The sequence below is a fragment of the Triturus cristatus genome, chromosome 5_2, assembly GCF_964204655.1.
Source record: "Triturus cristatus chromosome 5_2, aTriCri1.1, whole genome shotgun sequence".
NCBI classification, from domain to species: domain Eukaryota; kingdom Metazoa; phylum Chordata; class Amphibia; order Caudata; family Salamandridae; genus Triturus; species Triturus cristatus.
Window position 1 is genome coordinate 617,100,060 of NC_140588.1, and position 12,553 is coordinate 617,112,612.

At 43.1% G+C, this 12,553-nt stretch overlaps 1 protein-coding gene across 1 annotated transcript; it reads right to left on the reverse strand.

The window, feature by feature from the left end:
• Positions 1-2,409: 2,409 nt before the first annotated feature.
• On the reverse strand, positions 2,410-6,476 carry RPL36A (ribosomal protein L36a). The gene is made up of 5 exons (XM_085607703.1): positions 6,369-6,476; positions 4,879-4,984; positions 4,709-4,776; positions 3,860-3,982; positions 2,410-2,472 (listed from the first exon to the last, which is right to left on the reverse strand). The coding sequence occupies exons 1-5, from the start codon at positions 6,369-6,371 to the stop codon at positions 2,452-2,454; spliced, it is 321 nt and encodes a 106-aa protein (XP_085463829.1). The 5' UTR covers positions 6,372-6,476; the 3' UTR covers positions 2,410-2,451.
• Positions 6,477-12,553: the final 6,077 nt, after the last annotated feature.

Genomic DNA, 12,553 nt, shown 5'->3' on the forward strand with positions numbered 1-12,553 from the left:
CCCAACAGGAAAGTGCCCCAGCAAGATAAAAAATTAAAAAAATTAGTTTGTATTTTTTCGGTGAGGGGGATGCCCCTAGAATTGATGTAATGTACGTTGGTTCTCTATTATAAGTGGATGACATGTCCATCTGATTTAACACCCATTTGCTTGCAACGTCGCTTTGACACCCAGACTATGCAGAAGTCCATTTCTTAAAAATTAACATTGCCAAAAGTAAGATCTTGGTTTTCCATAAAAAGGGCTCAGAATACAGTACAGTGGATGTTGGGGGTCTGGAATGGGTGGATTCCTATATCTCAAAGTTTTTCAAAAACTTAACGAGATATAGCATATTCAACTGTAAGCAGGGCTGTTTCCCAGGCTAGCACACTGAACAGATTCTATAGGACCTGTGGGAGACCATTTGCCAGGTTATCATTGTTCAGGGTTAAAATCCCCACTTCATTGTCATACATAGCAGAGGGGCTGGATATGAACCACTGGCTCTCCTTCGATATGGTCAAAGGGCAAATCCTGCACCAAATTTGTAAGCTAAATTCTGGCCACCCCCCCCCCCCTGCTTTAAGTCTTGAAATTGGCTTATACTCCTCATACTTTATCCCTGGCAGCGGTTTTGAGGCAGTGTAGGTCCCTACTCTGGTGGGGGTACACTTAGGGCTGCCTTGAGTGGAAATCTTTGCTAAGCTGAAAACAATCAACATTCTTTAGATCCTTTGAGCGAGCAAACAATTTATTTGGGCTTAGATGTAATACTAACTCCCAAAAATGTATTTGGGCTTAGCTGGAAAACTGACTCCCATGCCAAAGTCGAAAGAGAAAATTTGCAAAATGTGCTGTATACAAGTTCAAGATCTTAATCGTGTTATTTGAGCATCCGGAGCTACAAAAAGCCAAGCACATTTTTATAAGACCATTAATCAAATTTAACATTCTACCAACAAGGCCAAATATTTGTCCTCCTCCCCCCCCCCTCCCACTCTTCATATCACTTCTGAACCTGTGGATGCATCAGGACTTCTGATGAAAGGACTGCCCAGCGGCTCTGCTTGCAAGGACTGCTGTGCTGCCTGAGGAAGGATTGGACCTGCACCTTGAACTCAGGGCCACCAGTGGCTTCAAGGGCTCCAAAAACCTTGAACCAGCACCTGGATTCTGCCTACTGCGAGTCCCGAAGCCCTCAGCCTTCCCTCCATTGCGGTCTACCAGATCTTGGGACTGTCCTGTCAGACCAGATAACCAGTTGCTGCAGTGTGCTTTTAAGGCCTTAATTTCGCCTATAACCTTTAAAATAAATCTCCAGTTCTACTTGTCAGATTTTTGTTTGTGTCTAATTTATGTTACAGGCAGGGGGTATTTACAACATAATCCGCCCACAGATAGTCTGCGGATAAACGGGGTGTCGAGGGGTAGAGTGACAGGAGATACCTGTATCTCAGTGAGATTCTGAAAACTCTGGTGGGGAGTACGAAGGGGTGGTGCTGGCACCACAACCCTGGAGGTAATGGATAAGTAGGTATCTGAGGAGGGCTAGTTGTTGCATCCTCTTCAGTCTTGGGCTGTGATGGAGCACGATAGTACGTTATTTACAACTTGCTATGTTAAAAGTTATGTTGGTAGCCCCCATGTGGTCTTAGGTCTATAATCCTTAAGTGGCACCTAGTGAGACATGCACACAACATTTAATGCACTAAGTTCGGCAGAGATGCTTCTGGACGCCCGGTTTCAAGGGCAAACCCAATACTGAAAACATGTTTAGAAGGCGAGAGATGTAACAAATAAACCCACTCATTAAACAAATTGTTAAATAAAGTTTAGTTTTTGGTTTACGTGTACCATTTTATACGAACGTTCTATACAATCTATTTTACTTGGCAGCCAAAAGGCGTTGATAAAACTGATGTTCCTATGCTTCTATGTAAAAACAAGTGTGGGTTAATTTTTTCATTAGGATCTGCTGAATGTGCTGACATTGAGAAACTTCGATATTTTACAGCGCTCTAATCCCACTAGAATACCTTTCAATATTAGTGTTTAAATATAGCTAGATAATACCAAAGAATAGCTTGTATATTTCCTCATGCAGCACATTTTGCCTCTTCCATGTCACATAACTTGGGATAACCTGGCACACAATTCTAGTAATAAGTTTAAATGAGTCTGAGAAACCACATGGCTTTTAGGAAAGCCCTTAAAACTTGGCTCTTAGAGGTGACTGGATGAGTGCTCTTATCTGTTCTAGCAGTCTTTAGCGCCTCGATGCCTTTGGGTATTTGTGCGCCTATAAGTTTACTTCATTTCAAAGTGAAACAAAATTCACTTTAACCCTTGGAGTAGAACACCTTGCATTCATTTTTAGAACTGCACAGGATACTCCAATTCAACTTAACAAAAACACAAACCCGTATATATTTTTAAGTTATTTTATTGCACCGAGAACAAAGATGGAACTTAGAACTGGATGACTTGGCCCTGAAATGGAAAAAAAAATGGTTAAAGGTTAGTCTGACATTAATCCATTCTGCATTTATACAACACATTTAACTAGCTACTTCCTCTGTATAAGGCATCTCATTAAAAAGCAATAATGTTAGACAATATTACCATTCAACTGCAGCTATCTGCAATAATGGTTGGTAGTAAAAACGCATGTTCCTAAATATCAAGAGTACTAAAGTGAAGACAATCATGAAATATTGAGAAAACTTTAAGGTGCATCAATAGACCAACACTCAAGTTCCCCTGAAAGTGAGCTCAAGCACTCCCCAGGCCACGTGGGACCAAGAGCATTGTTATGACAACTTAAGCCCAGCACAAGCCACCACAGGCAAGTAATTAGGGCCAGGCCATTTTTGCCTCAAACCTGGATATCTGGTTTCCAAGAAGCTAGAGCACATATGGAAAGAAGGGGCCTTAAGCCATAGCCCCACAGTTAAGTGTATCTACTTAAGACAGCATGAAAAACCAGACTGCTAACTGGAGAAGCCCAAGTAGTCTTGCTTCCCACGACAGTCTCCCTCCTTGACGCCCAAGGAAGGTAGACTATTCATAACAAACAGTGCGGGTAATAGAATTATTTAAGGGCCTGAGGTGGGAAAATCTCTTTATTTAGAAACGCCCATTCAGGTTTCCATCTCTGCTTATCAGTCCTAGTCTGTTGTACCACCTCCACACTTTATCAGCTTCAGGTTGGAATAAAGCACTAACCAAAAGGTTCACATACCACCACCCTATCATTTAGAGCAGTTATTCGCCCCGTGACAGGGTCTATAAGGAGTTACTAGTTACCTTTCCCCTTTTTGACCAATCTGGGCACTATTGTTTTAACACATTACAACGCGTTGAAGCAGTGACATTTACACCACGCCATTGTTTTGCACACTTAAAAGAAATTAGTTAAGATGCTTAACCATTGTGTACATTTAATTCTTAAACTATTTGTATATACACCTGTTGCACCGATTTTTCTGCTCAGCGTACATTAGGCAGTGCAATCATCAACATTACTCAAAATCTACAACCCTATTTTAGACAACACAACACCCCCACAAACTCATGATTCATAAACCAGAGTGGTCAGTCTGCCCAGTCCCAAATGTGTTCCATTACAGATTACTTGCTCTGAGATCAAAAGCCATCTTTAAATTAAGCAACCAATACAACCCACACTACATAAAGGGCTGTAGAGAAAAGAACACAATAAATAGTTACAAAGAGCCCGTTAAATTTTTGGATGGTATGCAAGTAAAACTCCCTCCTAAAAACATGCTAAGAACTTTGCATTATTTGCCGATCTTATACTGCTGTATGTGTGTCTGGATGTGTCACGCTGAATAAAATACTTTAAACATAAACATACCTTTCTCTTCTTGTCTCCGCCCAATTCAAAGTGTTTACATCTTTTGATGGCCAGCATCCTCTTGGACCTGCAGTTTGACTCAACGCACTCCAATCTCAATACAATCTTTTTCGTGGTCTTAGCCTAAAAAATAAAATAAAAGCGCTGCTTAGTCTAATGTTAAAATATGATACATTCCGAAATAACTAGCTGTGTTAGATATTACAAAGATCTCAACGCATTTTGCGGGCATAATCTTGCAACTAAAACATTGTGTTACCAAGTCATTCCTTCCTGACACGTAGTCACTTTCAACAGGTAATTAAACAAGTTAAAAGTGGTTTTGTTGTGATGAAGTGTCAACTTGCTTTTAAATACTGCCGGTAGCATGCTTCTGATGCAGACAAATCCTGGCTTGTTTTTAGGCTTAATGTCCCAAGAGGACCAGGGCTGGGCATCTTGGCTATTCCGTGCCATGCCAATCTTTAAAGATTAAGAGGCCCAAGAATGCAATGCTTAAAAGAACTAACGCCATAAGAACCGCATGCAATTACTACCGATTTGATGAGTACACAGGTTTTAGATAGAGTAACATACCATTTATTACACTAAAAAACTGACTCTGCCCAGTCCGATTGAATCAGGAGTGCAATATCAAACCAATTACTCTGCCACGCGTGATTAGGGCCCTGGTAAGGACAACCCAGGTAAGTTTGTTTTTTTCTTTACACACCTCACGACATGGACTTGCAACAATAAACCATGGCTAAGCCCAAACAATGCATTATTGATCATGAGGTGGACCACAGCTAACCCTTACTAGAGCATACAGATATTACTTGGCAAGCAACTTTTAGAATCAATCCTCACCTTCTTACGGAAAATGGGCTTTGTTTGACCACCATAACCGCTCTGCTTACGATCGTATCGTCTCTTTCCTACAGAAAAAAAAGGGCATGATTGACAAGTAACCACAATATTCTCATAGAAGGTAGAGATCTACAAAGTGTACATCACTACGAAGATTAGTTAGGTCTTACCCTGGGCATAGAGGGAATCCTTTCCCTTCTTGTATTGGGTTACTTTGTGAGGCTGATGCTTCCCGCACTTCTTGCAGTATGTCCTGCGAGTTTTCGGGACGTTCACCTACCAAGAACAAAATACGTCAATTCGTACACACACACAAAGGACACATGCATTAAAAAAGTAATAGCAATGGGAGCCTACAAGAACAGCATTTCGTGGATTCTAATGTAAGAGTCTCGTCTGGAGACTCAACTACGGTAATCTTGCAGTGGAGGGGTAAACCGCCCATAACTCACTTGTTTACCACCAACCACAGGTTTAGCAAAACCTTTAACCATAGGGTAGGTGGTTTAACTTCAGGCGTCAAGACCAAAGGCATCACACTCCACTAATTCATGAAGCACACAGCGAACTCGGGGGCATATTAACAAGCCAGACGATAAAATTATCGCCGCTTTAGCGGCAGAAAACTGCCGCTAAAGCGGCGATAATGGGCTTGATAATATGTTCCATGGAATTCCAATTGAAGCCCATGTTAGACTCCTTCACATTTAACACGGGGTTCAATGGGAATTCCATAAAGCGTTTTATCAAGCCCATTATCGCCGTTTTAGCGGCAGTTTTCTGCCGCTAAAGCGGCGATACTTTTATCGCCTGGCTTGTTAATATGCCCCATAGTTGTCAAACAAGGCTGACGGTCTACGCAAATAGATAACACATGAATGATGTATTACATTAATGTATATTGAAAGCTGCCAACGGAGATGCCTAATCTGAATGGCAACAGAACGACACTTTAGTATGTAGAACATTTAAGGTCAAGTTAGGCAAATTAACCCCGGAGAATATCAGACTTTCAAATTAAAAGCACCAAGAGACCCATCAGATTGATGGACTTTACAAATGGAGCATAACCTGGCAATTAGTGTCGGGAAAGTCGTTTAAAGGAGTTAGCAGCATGCCCCTCAGCATCACTCAATCATTAAATTCTCAACACCGCAAAAGTCACACTCCAGCCTAGGACAGCGCAAATCGAGTACGAACTGACCTAAAGGTAAAGGACGAAAAACTCTTGAGAAAACCTCGGGTCTGCAACACACAAAACGGTAAACTAGAAACACGCGCGAGCAAAACAAAGTATGATTAAAAACTCTATTCTCATTTTGTAGTGTGCTTCAAAAAAAGAAAATTAAGAAACTGCCGCCAGTGCCTTAATTTAATTTAGTCGGTTGCCCATAAAGAGTACACTATGCTTTTCGGTAATAGTTCTGCTAAAAACAGAGAAGCAATGTTCAGCCAATTCCAGTGCGGGGAAAGCATCTGTGTTACTTCCAAGTCAAACGACAGATGGAGACGCGCAGCCCTCACAATATCTACCGTAAAAAAAGAGCAGTGTCCGTAAAGAACATGCTATGGGGCTTTCGTGTGGAAGGCACCCGCTACAGAGGAAGGATGGACGCGGATATGGAACACAGTGGATTTTCGGAAAACCAGAACCACTCACCATCTTGCCAGCATCAGCGGACCGAAGAGGACGAGCCTAGCCCGGAAGTGGTTGTATATATGCGATCGGAACGTGAACCGGAAGAAGAAACTAGTTAGAAGAAAATCATTGCAAGAACAGGAAATGAGAGTAAAGGAAAGATAACGCCATAAAGAACGCTAGACCACCCAATGTCACTCTGGACGGTACGATTTACACACGCTTCTCATAACTCGAATATTTGTTTGAATTCACACGGATGGCACGCACCCAACAAACAAATACCATTACGGGAGATGGTTCACAAAAAGGGAAATAAAATTATGTACACAACAATTTATACAAAGAAACGTCTCACACGAGGTAAAGTTTAAATACTATTTTATTGTGGTATTACACAATCTTGGCATAGCTGTTAGTCAAAATGTTCCGCTGCAACATGGTCGCCTTTTTAGGATTGTTTCAGACACACCAAAAAAAAAAAAGTGGCAACAATGGTTCCGCCTCCAAACATCAACTCGGCGGCCATATTAAATGTAGTACTTGAAAATATTCCGGAAGTGTGCGCAGGCAGCTAGTTATGTTATTTAATGTCATATTGATAATGATTATACACATTCAAGTTTTTAAGGCCTTTTCAGACCTTGGAAATGTTGTTACACTTGCAGTATCATACCATGCCGTCATGTGAGTGAGCCACAGCTCCGAAGAACCCAGTTGCATTAGTGAGTAGCTCATCTAGCTTTTCCACCCAATATGAAACAAGCACTGGCAAAGTCAATAGGTGTGGCGCTGGCAACCAGCCTTCTGGTTATTATAGTTTTATTTTGTCATGGTTTTTGCAAAATTTTATTGTTTGGGAATATGCTGTGCTAAACTGTGTTTTGTGTAAAGCCTCCTCCCCAACTCCCCACCTCTCAAAATACCGAAGTACTCCCTGGCTGTGAGGAGAACTACTTTGTGTGTGAATGTGTTCCATGTGAAAGGTGAAGCTATCCACCTGTAGTAAGTGTATGCTACACCAACTGGCCACTATGTGGTAACCCCGAACCAGATGTGTAGCAATCAACTCTCAGGGCCGGTGCGGCCTAGGATATAAATAAATGGGGAAAAGACCTCTCATGATCTTTGCCCGCATTACAGTCACTGCTGTCCTGTGTCTGGCATTGTGGTTGGTCTGGTGGCAACACAGCAGCACTTACATGCACAACATATGGTGATGAGGGCCCATGGCTCGAATCTCCTGCTGCCTGGACCAGCAGGTCTTGCCGGCACCACCTGAGCGCAACTGCGCATACAAAGTCGCGCAGCTGCCTGCATGCTGTAGCCAATTCTGATTTTTCTGGCTTGTGCGGTTCTGACTGGGCCCTGAAGCAGGCCTGCCCCCTAGCCTTGGGCCAGACATGCCAATAGACCCAAGTCAGACGGGAGACTCCCGATTTTTCAAGCCAAAAATGGCTTTCTTTTAGCTGTCTCCCACCTGAAATTGCATCTTCTTCAATAGAAGTCAATGGGGAAACTACATTTTCCCTATTTCTATTTCAAAATCTCCAACTTCCCAGTCCTAAAATGTTGGCATGTATGCCTTGGGCCCTCCTCTGGATCTCCGCTGCCGGCATGCCTGGTGAACTTGCTTCGCTCAGGCTGATTTCAGGAGTACCCCACCCCGGAGCCTCAAGCTTGATTGGCACTGCTGACCTTCTCTCCTCCCCATGAAGACAGACCTAGCTCCATAAAGACAGTGATTTGCTTGTCGAGTGATTGCTCCTATTTGTCCCCAGCAGTGGACCTCGCTGGACCCGTAAGGCGGCCCGGGTCATATTCAATCCCCCACGTGCTAAGGCCGGGTAAGTCATATTTAATCCCCCACGTTGCAGCCTGTATTCTACTGGAAGACGTCACACTGCTGCATTTAGTGAGTACTTACAGCGCTCGCACCTCCACCTGAGACCTGGGACTCTGGATTTTCTCTATAGGCTATTGGTAGTGTCCCCTGGGGTGGAAGCATTATGTCGGTTGATGCCAATGTGGCATGCGCTCCAGCACCATCCACGACCCTGTGGTGGTCTTACAACCATTTAGGTTGCTGGCTGATCCTGCCACAGCTGTCCCCAGATGGAAGACATGGGTGGGCAGGTTAATCGATTACTTCAGGGCGACCGAGAAACCAATGGTGCTGTGAATGGTCCCTACTGCTCTACTTTGCGGGAGAAGAAAATTACAAGCTGGTCCTGCATCTCTCCAACACTGGGGAGGACAATGACTACCATACAGCAGTGAGAGCTTTGAACACTCATTTTGACCCGCAACTGAACCTGAATTTTGAGTGTTTCAGGCTAGGACAAGCGTGCCAAAGCAAAGAAGAATGGATCAATAACTTCTACGCCCTCCATCGCAAGTTGGCCAGCACCTGCACGGCAGGCCACTTGAAAGAAGTGCGGGCACAGATCGTTCAAGGATGCCATTCCAAGACATTCCGCTGCCTGATCCTGAGGTAACCCAACATCAGTCTAGATTTGATCCTTGTGTTAGTACAATCACATGACCTCTCAGCAGCAAGGGCAGTTGAAATGGAGACAGCTTTGATTCACACTCAGAGTGGGGGCATATTGCCCACTGTCACGATGGAAACAGTGGATGCAATCACATTCAAATCAAGAACCACCCAGGTGAAGCAGACGTCATCCATGTCCACGGGACAGTGTAGGAACTGTCAGAGGATAATCATCCACTGGAGAACAGGGAAGCCCAAAATAAAACATGCACAAACTGTGACAAAACTCAAACACTTTGCTAAGGTGTGCAGACGAGGCCCACAGAGCCAAGGAACCAGGGGGTGTGCTCCCTTTTTTTTTGTCCTCATTGTGCAGTAGAACCGGCGGGGTCCTCGTGATGGGAGAGTCTAGGTGCCAAACGGGTGTCTGGCTTTGACGGATGTCTGACTATAAGCCACCGCCCCCCGCCTGAGCCCATGGTGTAAGGTTTTCCTACACTGAAAATTGATACACCTTCTAACAAAGTTCTGAAGGTACTACGAGAACCGTAAGTTATGCGGTACTACTGTGTTCCTGTCTCAGGTTAGGGTGCGCCTTAGCGTGCGCATACCATTTTGGCAGTTTGGTCCTGACGAAAGCCTCGCGATTGGCACAAGGAGGCCGAAACATGTAGACCATTGTTTTTTTTTTTAATACCATAGGATGTAACTTGCCAATTTACCCAGTCTACAACATCCACTACACTATTTTTACCCTTTACCTTATTCCCCCATCATTAAACTTTTATTGGGCGAATAAAGGTAATTTTTTTTTTTTTTTTTTTTTAAACCTTTATTACAGTTTCAGAGACATACAAGTATGGGCCTACAACCAACAGGCCGGCCGCTAATGCACACTATAAGCATAGACACATCTTAACAACCACATCGGTGAAGCAATAAGAGAGCTACTGGAGTGCTAATCAACTCAGCCAGCCGAAGGTAATTTTAATATACACAATTTTTTGCACCATCACTTTTTCACACTAAAAAAGACCCGCTCCGCTGTAACCAGGCGTTGTAGCACACCAGAGGGCCATTCGGCCTCTCTGGTGGGAACCCTATGATGAAGCATGTCACCAACTAGGTTGGTGAGTGAGGGTTCTTTTACAAAATATTAGTGACCTCGCCGACCTCTTGTATTGGCTCATAATTCTATAGCTTCACTCTTTTGTTTATGTATCGAGTTTTAGGGGGACCAAGAGTGGCTTTTGTTGATTAAATATACTCATGAGTAGGAGATATCAGGGGTCCTGATTCTAACTGTTCCGTTTTGGATCTGCCCTCAATTGTCACAGAGGCGTAGGGAGATCCACATCATCTGGCAGGACCTCCCTTTTTATTCCTATTCCATTCAGTTAGAATGGGAGGCAGCCATCTATGACCGCCAGCGCAAATCCCTTGCTTGCGGGTTATAGCTGTAGTGCTTAGTCATTAGGCATCCGGAACCATTCTGGGGATCAGCCCTGTGAGATCTGTTTCTGTTCCCAAATATCTCAAAATTCGAATCTCTTGCTTTTCCTCCCGCTCCGATACAACTTATTTATCTTCTGGACCGATGCTAACCATTCCCACTGAGTTGTCGGGTTGTGGAGTATCCACCTAATACAGATTTCACGCCTGGCCAGAACAATTAAAACATAAAAACATGTTTTTCTGTTTGTTCTTTAATTTAGGGACTCCTGCAGTACGAGTTCTTGCCCCAAATATTACTAGATCTGTGCTTACCTCTATCTGTTGGCCCATTACTTCCATGAGTATCTTACCGAACAGACCGGGTCTTAGTAAATGGCAACCTCTCAGAGAAAATAGCTATTAAGAGGGGCACACTGCAAGGATGTCCTTTGTCCCTACTACTTTTTAATTTATATACTGAACCGTTAGCCAGTGTCATCAGAATCAACCAGATTACTCCCTTTAAATATCAAGGCAGGGAGAAGAAAGTTGCCCGTTACGCTGATAATTTAATGATTTTTACTAATGACCTACTAGCCTCACTTCCGGTAATAGAAGAGACCTTGGAACAATTTGGGAAAGTGTCAGGTTACCTAGTTAATCAAAAACAGAGATTATGAAATGGAACTATCAAAATAACAATCCATTGGTAAAAGAAAGGACACAATACCTGGGTGTATAAATAGTGAAGGATATAGATAAAATAGCCCACCTAGATTTCAAAAAGTACTGTCAGAAATCAGGAAGCTGCTAAAGGTATGGGGGAGCCTCCCTCTGTCTTTTATGGGACGCTCCAATATCTTAAAAAGGGCAATTCTCCCAAAATCTACGTACATTTTCAATACCAAAGCCCTGGAGTTCAAGAAAGAGTGGTTTAACAAATTGCAAGGGGAGCTGAGCAGTTTCATATGGGCTTCAAAGGGGGGGTCAGAATAGCTTGGAAAAAGCTTCGGAGGAAAAAGGAGCACGGGGGAATAGCCAGTCCTAATCTATTTGAATATTGTAGAGCATTCCAATTTAAAAATACAAGAGCGCTTATGAAGACTTTGTCTTACTTCCTTAAGTTTGGTTGTTATTGTTATTGTTGCAAGAAATGAAACTCACATGGTATATATTACTGTAAAACTGCTAAGCACAAGACGCTTGTAATGATTTCAAATTCCAATAAACAAATTATATTTAAAAAAATATATATATATATAAGAGCGCTATTAAAAGAGCATCAGACCTACCCCATATATCTGCATCAGACCTACCCCATATATCTGCAAGCAATGGTTTCGGACACCCACATTTCTTCAAAAAGGTAAAACTGAAGGTCCTATGGACAGCTTCCAAACTATGGTACCAAATCAGGAAAACGTTGAGAAAACCATATTATAGCGACTTTGCCCCAATTTGCGCCTCCCCAGGAACCCCAGAGTGCTTAAAAGACAAGCTCGCAACCCCGTAGGAGGAAGAAGGTATAACAAAGTGGGGTCAACTTCTAGATGGGAATGCTTTAATTGGATGGAATCAACTCTCAGCAATGACTAAGGGCATATTATCAAAATGTTACTATTACCAACTAGCAAGCTGGGCCAAGTCGCTAGGGGAAGATGGGTCAGGAAATAGCAATTTCGAAAGGAGGATACAAGGAAATGAGGTGCTAAAGAAGGAGGTAGGAAGCTGGTACCAGTCATTTATATCAGCCAGGGAGGAAGATATCATTCTACCTAGTCTGACCTGGGGGAAGAACCTGCCGAAGATGGATGCTCAAGAATTATGGCAAGTATCGATGACTACATGTTGGTATACTATCAAATCCGCCTCTCTCAGAATTTTTCACAATGCACAGATCCTACTGGACCCCAAAGAGACTGTTTAAAATGACTAAACAGAAGGGGAAAGCTGTCCTAAATGCGGGGAAGAGATGGCGGGCGAAATACACATGTTCTGGCAGTGCCCCCAGCTACAGTACACCCTTAATGAAGGCAGTTCAGCAGCTATCCATGACAGAAGCCAGGAAATGGGGCCATATACATAGCACAAGGGGCCGAGTGATCCCCAAGATAAGTTGACCTATGAGAAGCAATACCTATTTCTGGTATCATTGACAGATCACTTCAAAAAGCACAGACAGCTGCAGCCCACTTGCACATTGGATATAGCTGGCATGACATTCAAAGCTCTTATAGACACTGTGAACATGATGTACTATCATCATTACCACCTCCTC